General features: G+C 37.6%; 1 protein-coding gene across 1 annotated transcript in view; it reads left to right on the top strand.

Moving 5' to 3' along the window:
• DIAPH3 (diaphanous related formin 3) overlaps positions 1-18,498 on the top strand; it is a 210,374-nt gene that overhangs the window by 7,950 nt on the left and 183,926 nt on the right. Inside the window, exons 2-3 of the mRNA XM_071740516.1 lie at positions 122-154; positions 15,027-15,200. Coding sequence (XP_071596617.1) covers positions 122-154; positions 15,027-15,200 — 207 coding nt within the window. The remainder of the gene's footprint in view (positions 1-121; positions 155-15,026; positions 15,201-18,498) is intronic.

Here is an 18,498-nt window from a genome sequence, read left to right as displayed (position 1 = left end):
TTTGAATAGCTATAATTGAAACTTCCTTTTTTGTTTAGGCATTTTTGTTTTGGGGGTTTTTTTGGTTTGCTTTTTTTTTCTGCACAATTTTGACATGATTGGTTTCCTGTTTGATTTACAGCACTTACATATCAAGACACTGACAGATGATGTGGTAAGACGACTTAAATTTTGCTTTGGTTTGCTTAACTAACAACATTATTGCTAATGCAATAGAAATAACCTTATTGATACATGAAATTTTCTTAATAATGAAGTTATTTAATTGGCAAAGTCTCTCTAAACTTAATTATCTGTAATACACTCAGTGCAAGCAGCAAAAATCTTTGGCTTTGACATATGCTCTAATCATGACTGCATGAACTTAACACATGTAATTCTGCCAGCTTATGTGTGATATAGTTAAAATATCTGATTACATATTCGGTACTGAAGTTACTTAGGCTGCATGGCTAGCTTAAAATACCATGTTTAATAAATTAACAGTTGCCCATAAAACTCACTAATGCTTGCATCAAACAATGTTAGATTCAATGTTATGCTAACACTGTGCTTCTCAAACTTAATCTGTAGCTTGAATATCAGGTTCTGTATGGCAAAGCAGATTTTTCTCTTGCTGTTGAAATTACTTGTTTCATTGTCTGTACTATTATTTTGTAGGAAAGAATAGTTCTTCTTAAAGTGGATCATTCTACAAAGCCTTTGAATGTACCTAGGAGGTCATATACTGTAGGCTTCTAAAGATCAGTTGTTATGACTTCAGTGTTAAAAGAGTTCCTGCTGAAGTATTTCTGTATATAACTGTGAGCTTAAGTACAGAGAGTTTTGGTGTGGACAATGTGAAACACACTTGTGGTGAGAAACACTGCTGTTTTCCCCTCCATTGAAAGATGAGACAGTGTGGAAGAAGACTGGCCTGTCTGAAAGGAGAGATCTTGTTGTAACTTGGGGAAAAAAGGAAACTTCATGGCCTTTGGAAAAAGGAGCAGGCCACTCAGGAGGACTATAAAGATGTCATGATGCTAAGCAGGGAGAAAATCATAAGGACCACAGTCCAGCCTGAAATAATTCTGGCCGCAGATGTCAAAGATAACAAACGCTTCTATAAATTTTAACAACAAAAGGAGGACTAAAACCTCTGTCCTTTATTTGATGCAGGGGGAAACATAGTGATTAGGGATGAGGAGAAGATGAGGTACTTAATGCCTTCTTTGCCTCAGTCTTTAGTAGCAGGACCAGTCCCCTGCACTGGAAGACAGAGATGGGTAGTCTGAAGCCCCCATAATCCAAGAGGAGATGTGTAGCGACCTGCTGCACTACTTTATCTATGGGGCCAGATGGGATACACCCAGGGGTATTGAGGGAGGTGGCAGAAGTGCTCACCAAGCCACTTTCCATCATTTACTGGCAGCTCTGGCTAACTGGAGAGGTCCCAGTAGACAGGAGATTAGCAAATGTGACCTTCATCTACAAGAAGAGTCTGAAGGAGGATCGGGGGGAAATAAAGGCTTGTTAGTCTGACGTTGGTGCCAGGGAAGGTTCTGAAGCAGATCATCTTCAGTGTCATGCAGCACAACCAGGTGATCAGGCCCAATCAGCATGGGTTCATGAAAGGCAGGTCCTGTTTGACCCAGCTGAGTTCCTTCTTTGTGAAGGTGACCCATTTAGTGGATGAGGGAAAGGCTGTTGATGTTGTTTAATAGACCTTAGTTAAGCCTGTGAGACTGTTTCCAACAGCAGTTTCCTGGAGGAACTGGATACTTACATGGCCTAGGCTGGTGTAGTCTTCACTTGGTGAAAAACTGTCTGGATAGCTGTGCCCAAAGGGTTGCGGTGAATGGAGTTGAATCCAGTTGGTGGTCTGTCACAAGTGGTGTTTTCCAGGGCTCAGTGTTGGGGCTAGTTCTGTTTGATTTCTTTATCAATGATCTGGGTCAGGGGTGTTACAATCTGATATAATTTATACTTTTGGAGAGAACAAAGTCCAACCACCAAAGGTCAGGTGCAAGCATGAAGTTTTATTTGACAAATAACATGGGCAAAGTGATAAACCCAGTGAAGATATCGCAAATACAGTGTTGGGGAATGTTGGAGAATGTTCCTGAATATTCCCGAAAAGGTAGGGCGTGTGACCCCTTTGCTGTGCCCAACCCCGTGTTTGAGAGGCCAATTAGATTGGCCCATAATCCTGTGCTACCTGCACCAGGGATTCGCTGTGCTACAGGTAAACACACCAGGTGTCCAATAAAACGTTATGTTATGGTTTAGTGACGGGGCTGTGGTCTCAGAGACCATATATAAGGGAAAGTTGCTGTGCAATAAAGTTGAAGCTTGTTTATCAACCATATTGGTTGCACGAGTTTTCCTCGCCGCTCCCAACAATACAGTGTGAGGAAAAGAAGGAAGGTGGGGTGTGGGGGAGGTGGAGGGTGAGAGAAAGGAATGTTGGAGAGATAGAAACGAGTGAGAGAGAGAAAGAGAAGGATATTACCACCCACAGATCTGGTGGCGTCCAGTGATCTTTCTTCTTTGGGATGGTGATCCAATTCCAGATGCAACATAGGTCCAGTGCGGGGTGACGGGCCTGTGGTAGGCAACTACAAATGAATGCCCCAAATTTCCTGCCACTCAGGTGGCTGATTCAGACTCCGGGAATGTAGCCTCCAAAGTTTCTCGCTGCTCTTGAGGAATCTCACCTCTCGGAAAGGTCCCCTCGCCCCCACTGAAAAAGCTACTGTTGGCCAGCCCTCGGTCCTTAGCTGTCATTAGCCAGGTTGCCAGGGGCATAAGCTCACTGCTAGCTCCACTCAGGTAGTGTGAGTGTACCCCCCAGTATTCCATTTGCCAAACTGTCATTTGAGGCAAAGAAAATTCAAAATTCCACCGAATGAATGGAACTTCACAAGGAGATTGAGTGCATCCTCAGTAAGTTTGCAGATGACACTAACTTGGGCAGGAGTGTTTATCTGCTTGTGGGTAGGACAGCTCTACAGCTGGACCTGGACAGACTGGATTTATGGGCTGGGTCAACTGTGTGAGATTCAACAAGGCCAAGCGTTGGGTCCTGCACTTGGGCTACAACAAGACTATGCAATGCTACAGGCTTGGGGAAGAGTGGCTGGAAAGCTGCCCAGAGGAAAAGGACCTGCAGGTATTGACTTACAGCTGTATGAATATGAGCCATTAATGTGCCCGGGTGGGCAAGATAGCCAATGGCATCTGGGCTTGTATCAGGAATGGTGTGGCCCAGCAGGACTAGGGAAGTGATTGTCCCCTGGTACCCAGCACTGGTGAGGTTACACCCTACAAGGAAGACATCAAGGTGTTGGAATGAGTCCAGAGAAGGGTAGCAAAGCCTTGTGAGCAGTGTGTGAACTGTGGTTGTTCAGTCTGCTGAAAAGGAGGCTCTCTAAAACTCTACCTGAAAGGAGTTTGTAGTGAGATGGGCGTTGGTGCCTCCTCCCAAGTAGTAAGCAACAGGACAATAGGAGACAGTCTCAAGTTGTGCCAGGGGAGATTTAGATTGGATATCAGAAGAAAATTCTTCACTGAAAGGATTATTAAACAGTGGAACAGGCTTCACAGGGAGGTGGTTGAATGACCATCCTTGGAGGTATTCACGAGACATATAGATGTGCTTAGGAACATAGTTCAAGCTCTGAGCTTGGTAGAGTTAGGTTCTCTGTGGACTTGATCTTAAAGTTTTTTTCCAACCAGAATGGTTCTGTGATTTCTAGCATAGGAACCAATGATCTCGTTGTTGCTGATTATGTGTGCAAAGTTAGTACTGTTGAGCATAGTGCCTCTACCTATCATTCCTAGACTGGCATAAACCACCTGCTGATATTTCTTTAGGAGATTTAAAGTCTGGATGCACAAAATTATGCTGCTTGTTTGTTCTTGAGGCTTTTGGGGTTTTTATTAGGATGAGGGAATGGAATGGCAGAGGGTAGTTCTAATTTGTTGCTTAAGAGAAAGGACAGCTATTTAGTGAAAGGCTAAAAGTGAAAAATCAAGTATCCCAAATGTTACAGTGATATACACTTATTGAGGTGGGTATTGTGGTCACTTGGAATTTTACCTTGGAACAAGGGTATGCTTTCCAGCAGCATTTTTTGCTTCTCTACCCAAGTTTTCTGATGCTTTGATCTCTCTGTGTCTGATTTAGTGAAGCAGCTAATAATACTAAGTATATGAGTCCAAGGCAACTTAAACATTTTGACATTTCATACCAAGTACAAAAACAGGCAAAGGTGTTAAGGAAGTAATTGGTGACAGCCAACATGGCTCCACTAGGGGCAAATCATGCCTGACAAATATGGTGGTCTTCTGTGAGAGGTTACAACATTGCTGGATAAGCGAAGAGCAGCTGTGTCCAGAACTGTGTACAGTTCTGGAGTTCCCAGCACTGGAAGCCCTCCAACACATGGAGCTGTTGGAGTGAGTCCAGAGGAGATCCATAAAGATGATCAGAAGGCTGGAGCACTTCTCCTTTGAAGGTTGAGAGAGTTGAGGTTGAGCGTGGAAAAGAGAAGGCTCTGGGGAGACCTTATAGCAGCTTTCCAGTATCTGAAGGGGCTTACAGGAAACCTGGGAAGGGACATTTACCCCGGACATGTAGCAATTGGACGAAGGGTAATAGCTTTAAACTATTAGGCTTTAAAATTTAGGTTAGACATTGTGAAGAAATTCTGTAACGAAGGTGGTGAGACACTGGCACAGGTTGCCAGGGGAGACAGCGACTGCCCCATCCCTGAATATGTTCAAGGCCAGGTTGGATTAAGCTTTGAGAAACCTGATCTAGTGGGACATGTCCCTGCCCATGGCAGGGGGGTTGGAACTAGATGATCTTTAAGGCCTCTTCCGATCCAAACCATTCTATGATTATTTCAATGAATTTATTGAAATTTCTTTTGCAACAAAGGGGAAAATTATAGTGTGTCAGGAATAAAAAATAAATATTTTAAAGAATTTGATTTTCAGCTATTAAATAAAATATATTATTTCTTTTCTTGTGGGCAATCGTTTGTGGATTCACTTATTCTCTGCTGCTTAGTTCTTGTAAGTTAGCAACATTTTGAGAGACTACTAGACTACTTTTGAGTGTTTGAGTTGTACTGTATTATTCCTAAGATGCTGATGAATTGTGTACTTTTAGTGATGAATCCCTTTTACTACCCTAATAAATCCCCAGAAACACCCAGTTTTGTTGTACAACCAACACATGCTTCTTCTAGCTTGTTGTCCTTATGCAAATGATGAGGATAGGAATTTTTTTTCTTATTCCACAGAGAAATGGCAAATAGGTAACTGTGAAATTACCTACCTAGGAGATCACTGTGGAAGCAAGCCTGTTTTCTATCTCCAGTGTTCCCCATTCTGACAGATAGTTTGTAAGGCTCATAAAGATTAAAAACTCCTGCATGCTAGCAAAATACTATTAGAAAGGTATCTTATGTAGACAAAAAATAAATGTATTCTAAAATTCTTTATAACATAAAATTATATTCACTGATTTCATAGCAACTGCTGTAAAGATAAGAGGGTATATAATTTCCGGTAGGTAGAAAAAAAGTGAGATGTGTTATACACACTCAAGAAATGACTGTCTAGGCCTAAACTTTGTAACTTTGCCATTACTTACATGATTTTTCTTTCAAGAAAGGTAAAATTATCTCTGGGAGATTGAGGATATTAGGAATAAGAAGTCACCTAATGAAAGGAGTTCTTCTGTGTATCTTGGTTTATGCAAGTCTTTCTCTTCCCAAAAGCTCTACTGCTACCAGTGGAATTTTTTCACATAGTAAGAAGTTAATTTCGTAAAAGAATTAGACTGTCAAAGAAAGAATATACTTTTTTAATCTTCTAGGTGTTCCATAAGGAAAAAGATGTTACGAGTTCTTTGACTCACAGTCATTGGAAATAACTTCTTTGCTCTCTGTGAAGTTTTTTTGCTGGTGAGGAAAAATAGTGGTTTGCTTTTAATTCCAATGATACTAAAATAAACTGATGGAAGTATTCTCTTGTGTGTTCTCCATCCCCTAAGAATAATAATAATTTTGAATTAAGACATAGGATATATTTATAGAATCATGGAATCTTTCCGGATCAGTGAGTCCAAGCATTATCCCAACTCTACAAAATTCGCCCCTAACCTGTATTCCCCAACACCACATTCAACTTTGTATTCTTTTTCCTTCCTCTGTTGTTTATGTTCTACTAATTCTTTGTCATATATCAGCATCAAGGTGTTACAGCAGACTTTCATGACTCAGCTGTTGGCTTCTGTAAGTAAATGACTAGCAAAATATCTGGGAAATTGAGCTATGGCTGTAGTACTTGAGCAGATTTTCCAGATGTGAAGTTGTATTTACAGAATGTAGAAATAGCAGGCAAAAACACGTGAACTTTAGTATTGAGGATGGAAGTTCTTTTTGTCCTACAGATCTTTAAGGCAGATTAAGAAGGATACCTACAGAGCAAAGCTATACACAGTGCTCTTGTCTTTGTGCCTTTACCCAGGAAATTAAGGTTTTCATCTGTGTACATTTCATATCATATCTCTCCCAATGAAATGTGCTTTATGATCATCATTAGTTTCTTGATGGTCTGTATATGTCTGTGTGTGTTTCTTGATGAGAATGTGAGTGGGGAAGGGAAGAAGACTGTTCTGTTCTTCTAGTAATGCTAAATCACAACAATTCTTTAATATTGTCTTCCTAATGAGTTATCAGAAATTGTGATACCTCATTTGTAGCAAACAGCACTTTTCATGTAGTCAGCAATTTTCTCTGGTACTGGTTTTCCTACTCTTTTAGAAGAAAGATTTAGCCGTACTGCAGTGACATCCTCTAGTGATATATACTCCATGAACTTACCTTGAGTGGAAGTTTTACTGTTCATTTGGTGAGGAAAACAAAGATCCAAGTCAGTTGTTCCTGTGTAGAATTTTGAACTTTAGGTTAATTTTTCTCTCTAGTAATATTCCAGAGTTTTGCATGGAGATTTGGGATAGTAACAGAGGATACTTCATAGTTTCTGTCTTATGAAATCACTGTAGATTGATGAGCTTTGTATAACTGGAGAAATGAATTATGAAGAGGTACAGTAGTGGTTCTTACTCTTGTTTCAGGGGCATCAAATCTGCTACCCGCAACCTTAATGTGAGACAATTTTGTATGACTTGACTTATGTGCTTTACATGTTTCAGGCATTGCTGTTCTTTGTGCTAAACAAAAGTACAGGATTCACAGAACTAGTGCCATAAACCTCAGATCCACATGGTAGGGTGCAAGTGTTGAGTCTGTAGGTTAACTTGGGTCCAGAATATGCATGAAATGTTTGATCTGGTAAGCCCTGCCTCCAAGAATGAAAAATAAGGGAGAAGTCAAGTGGACAAAGGAAGTCTAGTCCTTTGTTTCCTTTTGGGTATATCATGAAGCATATCTTCCATGGCAAAGCTAGTATACTGTGCTACTGACTACCTTGAATGAGAAGAAGTTTTTTTGTGAATTTGAAGATTTTTTTTTTTATGATTTAGGATAAGGTTTCAGCTCTAAACTTCTTTTGCTCTAGATTATGACTCTTACTAAAGTAACTTCCATATACTGCATAAAGCTATCCATCTGCTACCTGCCAATTTGGCACAGCTGTGTTTTTGTTTTTTTTTTCTTGATTGTCCAATTGCAGCATTAAATGTAGTCTAAATGGTGTTTATAAAGAAATACAGCTTATCTTCATAATGTTTGTGTATTTAACAAAATTTAGGTTGTTCAGCCAGTGGTGAGATACTGGATTAAGTCCACCACTTTAAGTATGGTTAGCATCCTTTTTTGGATAAAATCCTCCTGGTTCAATATGTGGATAGTGTTTATAGTAAATTTTAACTCCGGAGACCTACAAGGTGCTGTACGCAAGCTTTTGCTCTAAGTATGGACAATGGTTTATATGCTAAGTAAAAAATAAATTTTTAGTCTTGTTTTACAAATCTCGTCTGCGTACAGTAAGCAGCTGTTGTTAGTCAAGTTGCATTGATACCAACATACATAGTCCAAATTATCTCAGTAAAAATCTCATTAAACACTGTTGGAAGTTCTACAAAAACCTGTGAGTATTTTTTTTTCCTGGTGTTTTGCTTATTGTTCCCTTGGCTGTTTAAGTCCAAGGGCTTCTCTCTGGTTATGGAAAAGAAAGGTAAGACCCAACTGATGTAATATTTTGTCCTTGATGTAAGTAATGTTTGCTGCTAAGTAATTTCCTTATTTCCTACCCACCTCCTCTCTTTGATCCTGAGACCAGCCATACCTGTCAATTGAACTTTGGTTCGTGGAAGATTCACAAAGCAGAAGTGTTAGTAGCATTCTGCAGAAAATATCTGTTTTCTCCTGTTTGGGTTATTCTTGGAGTTATTGTCTGCAAATGGTTAATCGCCTTCAACCTAAATTGCTCAGTTAGCCAGAAACTGAGCGTAAGGACCTCAGTTCTGAAAGCTACAATAATAACTGGAAGCAAAATATGACGGAGAGAGAATCTATCGTTGCATTTATTTTTTACATTTAGATAAAATTCAAAGCAATTAAAACTGTGTTTAATAGAGCATCTGTGTTTATAATAGTAATCCTGAATTTATTGGCTGACAAGGCATCCTGCATATGTCAGTTTTGTGTTAAACATGACCTCCAGTTGTTAACAGGCTCAGAGATGGATGGTACTCTCTGAATCACTTAGCAAGCCTTATTCCCTCAATAGTAGCCATCAATAGTAGCCATTCCCTCAATAGATGCCATCAGGTTTTTCCCTGGGTGTCCCATTCTCATATTACTGGCTGTCCTCTGTTCCTGAGAAAGGCATTGAATCAAGTCTGGAGTAAAGCACTGGCAGAACTAGGAAATTCTTTCAGTGATCATGAATGTGGTTACCCTTGTATGTGTTGGATTTTATTTTTGAGGAATTTTTTTTATGTAGGCGTAGGTGATCTCATGTGTTAATTAAGGGGATGGGAGGAGATGAGTGAAGCCGGGTGTCAGGGAAACAACGCCTTTCATTCCTCCATGCATAGCAGCTCTGTTAGGAGGTGATGTCTTGATAAGCTGTTGAGTCAGAAATAAGTCTATCAATAACTAATCCATTGATTCCTGCATTTTCAAGTGCGTAAATTCTCTTACAGAGAGTCGTATAAGAAGTCTTGACTAACATCAAAATGAGCACAAACAAATGAACTTTCTAGGCACCTGATTAGAAAGTGCAATGAGCCAGAAGATTTGTATTTTAGATCTCTGTGACATTTTCACGTCCATGCTGTGTACGTAGAATAAATTTCTTTCTTTGTCTCTCAGTGGAATAGTAGAGAACCTATGAAATAAGAATGATATAAAACTTTACCATTGGACCTGTGATGGTTGTTCATTTTAACTCTTAGAAATATTATTCTTGCTATCAGTCATTCAAATTCTGATATCTAATTTACAGTAAGGCGGAAATCGACTCTGGATGGGTGAATGCTGCTTATCTGCACTTGCCATTTTATCTGTCCTTAGAACTATGTATTGTGCTTTTAGGAGTGTTTAGAATACTGTTTAATGGTTCCAAACAGTGAAGGAGATCATTGTGTCATTCTTGGTAGCAGGTTTGTGGGCTTTAAGCCTATTTGTCCTTGATTAACTTAAGTCTTTTCCAACCTGAGTGACTCTGTGAGTGATTCTAGTATCTTAAGTAGAAAAAAATGTTCCTGTACTAAGAATATCTGATCTTACTGGCAATGAATGTCTGAGTCCTGTTTGACAAAATCCTTCATTCCATTAGGGAATGAAAATGAAAAGGGTAAAATGAATCCTGTGACACAACAGAGGTGAGGCTGATGTAGCTCCATGCCCCCTGCAGGTCAAACCAGTAGCAAGGCTGAGCATGTAATCCAGTAGACATATGCACAAAACTATGCTTCCTCATGTTTGTAATGTGTGTCAGGCCACAACAATCAATACAAACACCACCATGGGTGTCATCCTGTTCCCTCTTTGACTGATGAGGATGAAGAACTGTTAGTGGGAAATGTGTACAATGTGAATCCTGCCATTAGGTGGGCTCACAAGCTCACTACCTGGTTGCTGGTCATGTTCACATATGGGGGGTGGTATCAGACTTGGACCATAGGGCAGAGGTTTCGCTGGGATATCCTTGTGATGAACCTGGGCATATGTCCTTTCTGAATCAACAACTTGGGTTACTCCAATATGCTGTTGTTCTTCCAGATTTCCTTTTGGCTTGTGGAGATAAGCCTTTGATAGGCTGATGGATCCTGTGACGAGTTGGGGGGATGTATTTGGATTCCACCACCCACCATTGTCTTTCTGTGCTTTTTGTTTGTGTGCAGATGGGCTTTTTATAACATTGCCTTGAGATGACAGTTCTTTTCTTTAGTCTTGATCCCACTGCATGCATCTCCTTTCCTTTTGTCCTTCATGCAGATAATGGACATTGAAAAAAAATTTTGATAACTGTGTTAGTTGCTTTCTTTCAAGTAATTTCTTTAATGTGGCTGTGTTCAAAAATATTCATTAAAATTAAATCCCATTGGGATTTGAATATTACTCTGATATCACCTTTAAAATGAACAATCACGTTTTCCTGTGCTATTAGTAGTAAGAGGCAGAGCTCATATCTTTTTGGCACTGTGTGAAGTTTTATACACTTAAAGTCATATGAGAACTCCAACATTGACTCGCATGTCTTGTCTGCTATGTGATTACTGAGGCAAACTTGTCCCTGTGCAGATACTGTCAGCACTGCTACTGTATACATACAGTAACTTGATTTGCACCTCATGTAGTCTTAGAGCTTGTCAGTAGGGATGGTTGCCATACTTCTGGAGCTGCAGTTTTGCTGAACTTTGTTATGGAGCAGAGCAGTAGAAAAAAACGTAAGGCAGTTTTAGACTACTGTGGTGCAAGGGGGCCATAATAATAGAGTTTCTTTCTATTGAGGCTCCCTGAGAATCTTCAGGTTGGCAGATATAAAATGCTAGTGAAAAGCAATTTCATTATAACTTATATTAAAGTGTTGACAATGGTTTACTTTTCACTGTGGTTCAGTTCTGACATGAAGATTTTGTCTCAGCTGCCTTTATTTTTTTGTCTCTTGGAGAATGTGAACTACCAAAATAATATGTGCTGCTTTATAGATGTTCTGGTATCTTGTGGTAGGAGGCATAAAAACATAAAAGCTAAAAAATGTGCAAAGAACTCACTGCTTTATATTCAAGTTTGTGAGAAAAGACTCCTCATTCCTATTATTCTGGGGAATCTTGTCTTAGGAATGAGAACTGCGTGAATTATATCTGTAATAGCTCCTCTGTGGTCCTAGTTAATTTTTTGTTATCTTTTCCCTCCTTATCTTCTTTTGTTCCACCTTGGAGAAACTCAAAACTAGCCAGACCAAAACTCCTGCCTTTTAATAAAAAAAGACTTACGACTGTCTCAGTTATTTTTTGCTAACAAAATAGCAGTGTATCTGCATTATTTCTAAGATTATGCTTACCTTTGAATAGGAAACTCTTCCTACCGTCAGTGGTTTTTCTTTTCAGTAGCTTTCACTTCTCCTTCTAATACCACATTACTTTTAAACTTCAGACCAAAATGCAGCTCTGCTGTGTTTGCATGGGCAGCACCCTTCCCTCCCCCCCTTTTTTTTTTGTAATTTAGAATAGAGTATTAATATTTCTGTAGTCTTTCTGTAGTCAGTATTTAATTATTTTACAACTGTTTCTTTTTCGATTATGTATCTGAAATACAGTTTTCCTCATCCTCAGTAACAGTGTGCTATGATGATAAGAATACATTGTTGTTTGAATTAATAAGCTGGTTAGAGATTCGCTATCATGTTTTTGATTAGTGTATTAAAAAACTTCTAGCTTTCTCCTTTGAATGGACAGTTGTATTTAATTTTATTCTTTGAACTCTTAATACTCTGAGTTCCATCAGTGCATCAAACAAGATACTAGTTTGGCAAAATTACTGTGGAAATACTTTCTATCAAGACTGTAAGAAACACTGTTTATTATTTGCTTAATTTTAATGTTGGCTTTACAAAGACTTTAAGGGAAAGGTTTGTCCCTTTCAGAACATTATTGGCCTAAAGCAGTGTTCCTGTATGAGTCTGTATGCATTTATTGCTAATACAAACACATAAAAGGCAGACATCTTTAGAAAATATAAAAGATAAAACCTGCTTTAAACTATAGTGTTGCTTTGTATCAAAGCTTACTTTAGATATTCCCCATTGGTTAACCTGATTTAAAATGTTTTTGATGTAACATGGAAGATTATTGAACTCTATTTTTGCTATTTCCTCTATGCACTTGGATCACCAGCAGCATCAGTTGTCAATTTAATTACAATCAAACAATGAAGTTTCTGTTCTTTCCATATGATGCTCTATGTGGACCATTCAATTATTCTCATGTATGGAATACTGAAACATGTTAAGTACTATTGGTGTATAATTCAAAAGAAAAATATGTGTAGGATACTCACAATGTCCTGCCCTGCAGATCTTGTGAATTTCCTTTTTTAATCTATGGAAATCCTGTTTTTAGGCTGCATTGCTTCAAATTGTTTCAAGTAATTTGTTTGACACGTTTAAATCCTAGTCTCTCACCTTGTCTTACATGTTATACCTGATGAAATGCACCCTCCTCTGGCACACGTGGGATAGGATTTGGTGAACACAGAGAATATGTATATTATGGCCTAATCTGTAATGTTGAAGAACATCTACCATACAGTCTAACATTTAAAAGGATACACAGACTAACCTAAAAATATGAACAAATGAAAGGAAATTACTTTTTTTTTTTCCAAGGATGAGTTGGCTCTCATTGCTAAATTGCTGCTTCCTGTTCTTAGTATGGAACAACAGCAGCTCTGGGGCTGCACGGGGTACTTCATAGCAGAAAGCTGATTTTGCTTCTGCAGTGTGGAGCACGGGAAGGAAAAGGGGGCACTTGAGAAACAGACTGTAAGGAAGGAGCTGAGATTTTTCTGAAGAGATGGATAAGGCACGAAGAGCACACTTCTCAAGCCTAATTTAGTCAGTTCGCTGTTGAATCACAGTCTGAAATCTGTTATTTTCAGCTAAAGTGTTGTCTCTCTATCCCTGCTTCAAGTCTACATATAAAGACTTTTGACATAATAGTTTATTTCTTAGGTTTTGCATGTGAACAGGGGGTCACGGAGAAGCTGTTGGCTATCTCATTCTTTGGAGCAGGCATGATGCCTTTCATCAATACTTTGAAAGATACTGTTTGAGTAAAAAAATCTCATGTAGTGTGACTTTTAATTTGTTTTGTTTTGTTTCCAGTCCAGTCATTGTAGTTTGCAATCTGGCTTCATCCCTCCATTCTTGCCATAGACTTTTGATTTTAAGGACAGGAAGGGATATTGCTGTCTGGTCAAGATGCAAGATGGCTTTTGCCACTAGTGACTCTATACTTCACTTCCAATGATGTTGCCCTGCCTTTTGCTTTTGTTGAATTCTTTTTCTTCCTGGGTCTTTTCTATGTAATTAATTATTCCTGTAGAGAGTACTTTCCTCATTCCCTGCTGGTTTCATGTGACACATAAGGGCTCTATCATCCATGCTGAGCTCTTTTAAGTTTATGCCATAATAATTTTCTGCTTTTGCATGTTTTACAACTGTCTGTATGCAAGTGGCTTACATTCTATTTCTGCATTTCAAAAACTGTTCCTTTTCAGTTTTCAACAGGAAGAATTAAAGTCTTTCTGTTTTTCCTCTAAACCTTTCTTTATGAATGTTAAATAGTCAATTTTTGGTCTGACTAGAGCGCAACATTTGGTACAACATTTTTGCTGCTAATTTTATTTGCACTCTGATCTTAATCCCATGGATGCTATAATAAGTTTACTGGTCATTGAATTTGGTAACTTCGATGTACTTATTAAGTGATATCTGAAGGTACTTATCTTCAATATTTATTGAAGCCTCAGAATTTTTTGCAAAGCATTTCAAAGATATGAGTCTACTGATATGGTTGAAATCTTGTCCAAAATTTCTTATGTATCAAGTCTGCCTTCAACTTTTTTTCTGTGTTGACAGTTGTAATAGTGCTGCTCACGTCTGTTCAGAAGGCTGTTTACAGCAATGATTAAGATGTAGTGAATCTCATTGAGTATGGCAGTTGCTTTTGTGTTCTGTTGGTCTTTGTCCATATACATTAAAAAACACAAACTCTAACAATGAAAAAGTTTAGAATTTAATTTAGTAAGTATTTATTGAAAAGCTAATAGAAATAACACAAACCCAACAAACCAAAGCCCAAACCACTTTGCCAGTGAATTTTTTCTGGCTTTTGAAAGGGGAAAGTCAGAGTGATTGTCTTGTGTTGGTGAGAAATCCTAAGGATTATTCATGAAAACATAGGTGTATTTTATTTTTTCACTTTAATAAAGAAGCTCTTGATTTTTATGCTTCTCTTAAATTAGTTTCTAAATAATTGGAGCACAGAAAGGCACTAAGTTTTGGATAACATAATCCAAATAAAAAAAAAAAATGGAACAATGTCTTAGTTACGCTCACTTGTCTCTAAATAAGAAATATTTTCTTGGTTTATCTTTGTATTCTATTACCATGTCAGGAGAACAGATGTTTCAGAGTAACAAAAGGCGTTTTGATACTATTCTTCTGGTAAATAGGCCTGCTTTCTCATATTCTACATGTAATGGTTGGAAAGAACCCTCATAAACTCGTTTTTTAGATATCTTTTTCTCCAAACTTTCAAAAAAATTCTCATGTTCTGCATGATTTCTTCATAATGTAATGGAATTCTGGTCTGTTAACCCAAATGCTAAGGCATTTGTAGGCCTTTATGTAGATCTTTAGGGAAACCCTTTAAAGTAAGACAGGTAAATAACAGGCAAATTACCACAGAAAAATAACAATATTTAACTTCCAAGAACATTAGGGTTACATAACAGAGAAACAGCAAGTGATACATTATCTTACTCTCTTTTCAGTTGGATAGATTTGCCAGTCTAAGAATTCCAGGAAGTAAAAAGGAAAGACCTGCTCTGCTGCATACAAAACAGTCCCATTCTACGGATTGGTCATCCACATCTACGGATGCAGAGGACTTTGCACCAAAACCCCTGTCAGAAAGAGAAATCATAGCACTCTTTGAAAAAATGATGGTAAGTCTAATGTAGATTTTCTTAAAGAATGACAACATGGCTAATTGTCCAGTGAAGCCTTCTTTTATGCCTATGTTCTGATATTTACCTGAATTATTAATATTGTGGTCATGGTGAATTGTAATTATGTGGTTTCCAGGGTGTTTCTCAAATTATTTTGAGAATTGTCAAATTATTTTGACAAGATGTTGCTCCAAATGTATTTAAAATGGAAACTAAAGGTTTCTGATCATTAGAAATGAGATTATACAACAGATTTTGAGTAGCAACAAGAAATGGGGAACCCTGCTTGCTTTTAAAAATGGATTTTATGCCTTTGACTGCCACAGCAGGATTTTGTTTTGAGCTTATATGCCATTTCACTCTTGAACAGAAGAGGCTTAAGGTTCTTGCTTCCAAAGCAGCATTTGTTTGCAGCCTGCAGTCTCAAATTTGATTCTTCCTTAGCTGTCATTGTTATGGTGCTGCAAAGGAGCAGTTAGTTGCTGGAACGATTATGTAGCGTTGATACTATCTCAGTGTAGGTTGGTTTTCTTTCATGATGATGATGGCATTATGGACAGTTGAAAATGAAAGATGGCATGGCCATGAGAGAAGAGAGTAACTGCAATATGAGGAGCACAAGAGGACACTGTCAAGGAGGTTGATTCCGACATTATCATTTCTTTCTCTGCCTCACAGCAAGTAACAAGTAACTCTTGAAACACAAAGGAACTACCAGCAGCTGGGATGTGGAGGAAATTACATGCGCTATGAGAAAAATGCTTTTATGGAATTCCTCATACTCAATAATTTTCGTTTAGTTTTGAAGGTGGTTTTGTTGAGCTGTTGAGAGCTATGACTGAGAGATAGGATTCTAGATTTTCCTGGTTAAGATGATGAAGGGGAGGATGGAGGACTAATTTACTGTGTTACCAGCTTCTGTATTTGTACTTGTTCTCATAGGGTCCATTTTACTTGTTATATCTCTGCACCTGGGATCTCTTACTTCTGTTAAGAAACTTCACTGTGAATGTTAGTTGCTTATATGTTAGGAAATGGTAGAATATTGTATAAAACTTGAAGCTATGCCTTCTTTCCCCCCTACCCCATCTCTGTGCCCCCTCCCCCAGTACGTAAGTGTAGCTAGCATTTCTCTACCATTCTACAGAGATTCTGTATAGGATAGTGTGTGATGCTGAGATTATGCCATAAAAAATAGAAACTTTTAGTAAATCTTCAGAAAACTACTACTCTTTGTCCTCAGAAACCTACTACTCTGTCTAGATAAAGAGGAAATCTTATATCCATAGATCCTGAAGCAATTAATTCCAGTTTTGTAACTACTTTGAAAAAATGGGTTAAGTAGTGATGACATCCTGGATAATTTGAATGCTTTCCTAGTTTTCTTGAATAACAAAGCACTTAAACTGTCTTTGATAAACTATTTTATCAGTGTTACTTTAGCTAAAACATGAAAAAATTCTTCAGATTATCCACGCTTGAATGGACTGGAATAAAGCTAGTTTAGTCACAGCAGATTACATAGCTAATTATATAATGTAGCCTCTAGTTTGCTGTTCTGATCAAATTAAATGATTTGAGGGAGAGGAGTGGTGAACAATTTGAATGGTGTAACTGAGCTTTTAGAGCTAATTCTGGACAAAATAAAAATGGTCTATTAGCTAGTACTGAAGGGAGCAGTGGCAACCCATGTGTCTTTGATAACAAAAATTATGAAAGAGCTCATAAAACCAGACAGTTAAAGCTAATAATTACCTGATGAGTAGTTCCTTTCATTTTTGTTACTCCTATTAATAAAATATCCATGTCAATAAATATCCATCTCAAAAATATCCATTATTTTTGAGACGGGTATTGCTCACCTGTGGAATAACTTTAAATAATGTAGAAGGAAATACAAGAATGGAGTTGAAGTATTTTATAAACTAAGCCACATCTGGAGTTCCAATTATACCACAGAATACTTCTTATCAATCAGTTACTTTAATGATGTTTCATTTATCAGAAACAACAAAAATAATTTTTACTGCAGACAGAATGAATAAAAAATGTAGTTTGTACTGATAAGTTCATTACTTCTGTGCTTTTTTTGTTTTGCTGTGTCTGGATTTTTTAAAAAATGTGATTAGAAGACATTTTTGCAGGAAAAGTAAGCTGTTTGTTTCTTTATTTAAGTTCAGAAGTTATTTTTCAGAAAACTTAAAAGAGCAAGCGTGAAAGAAGTGAAAAGCTACAGGCTAATGTGAAAAGCTATTCTGTTGTTTTTGTGTGTGTATGTTTTCCACCCACCTTAGGTAGGATATATATGCATTTCAATATTGTTACAAAAAAACCCTCAAACTGTCACATATTGCAGGCAAGATTGTGAACATATGACACTTCTCAGAAAACGTGGAGAAAGACCTATGGAAGAATTTACTGAAAAAGTATTTAAAGAAATAAATTGAAAGGAACTCTCTTACCTGTTCTGATTTTAAATTCCTTTTACCAGTCCCCAAATCTTCATGTCCAAAACCATATATCAGTGTCAGAATTTATTGATGAATCGTAGAAGTACTGGCTAGTACAATTATTCATGGATAAATGTGTGACCAACTAATTAATATATTTTGATTTATGTGTTATGAAATTGATTTCAATTTTTAGGTTTTGACCTGACAATTTAAGAGCCTGCTTAAGATCCTTCATGTACTTTTTCTTTGAGCATGTGACTACTTGAGGGGTTTGATTTTGAAATAATAAAGATGCTACTTCTTGGGATTCATCATTATATTCTTTTTTATCTAAAAACTGCAGCGACTTTTGTAAGCTTTGATATAGGCAAGTAACCATTTTCCACCTTTTTTCTAAATGTTGTATACACACACAATAAAATTTTCCACTTTTTTATGTGTTTTGAGAGAAAATAATCTCTTCTCATATAATAGGTTACTCCCACAACATTCTTAATGTATGTGCATTTAAGCATGGTTTTTTTTTTTCTTTTTTTTTTTAATTTTAATATAGATATTTGAGTCCATGTTGCATTTTTAGATCACACGAGGTTTTCCATCATGAAATAAATCGTACTGGTTTCTTGTTTTGCTTTCATCCAAGAAAAGCTGGAAAAATGCAGGATGCCCTTTTAAAATAACGTCCCTGACTTTTGATTTAGTATATTGCAAAATATTCAGGAATATCCTTATGCACGTCTTGAATTTTGATTTGGAGATAAGGAAAAAGTTTTATCCGTGAATTTTTTAGTTAAAAGAGTGCAGTATTTTGAAGAACAGCAACTGGAATCTGTGTGGCCTCC

The sequence above is a fragment of the Heliangelus exortis genome, chromosome 1 (genome assembly GCF_036169615.1).
Source record: "Heliangelus exortis chromosome 1, bHelExo1.hap1, whole genome shotgun sequence".
In the NCBI taxonomy this organism is placed as follows: Eukaryota; Metazoa; Chordata; class Aves; order Apodiformes; family Trochilidae; genus Heliangelus; species Heliangelus exortis.
The sequence above is the reverse complement of the archived record's forward strand: the minus strand, read 5'-3'. Positions and strand labels throughout refer to the sequence as shown.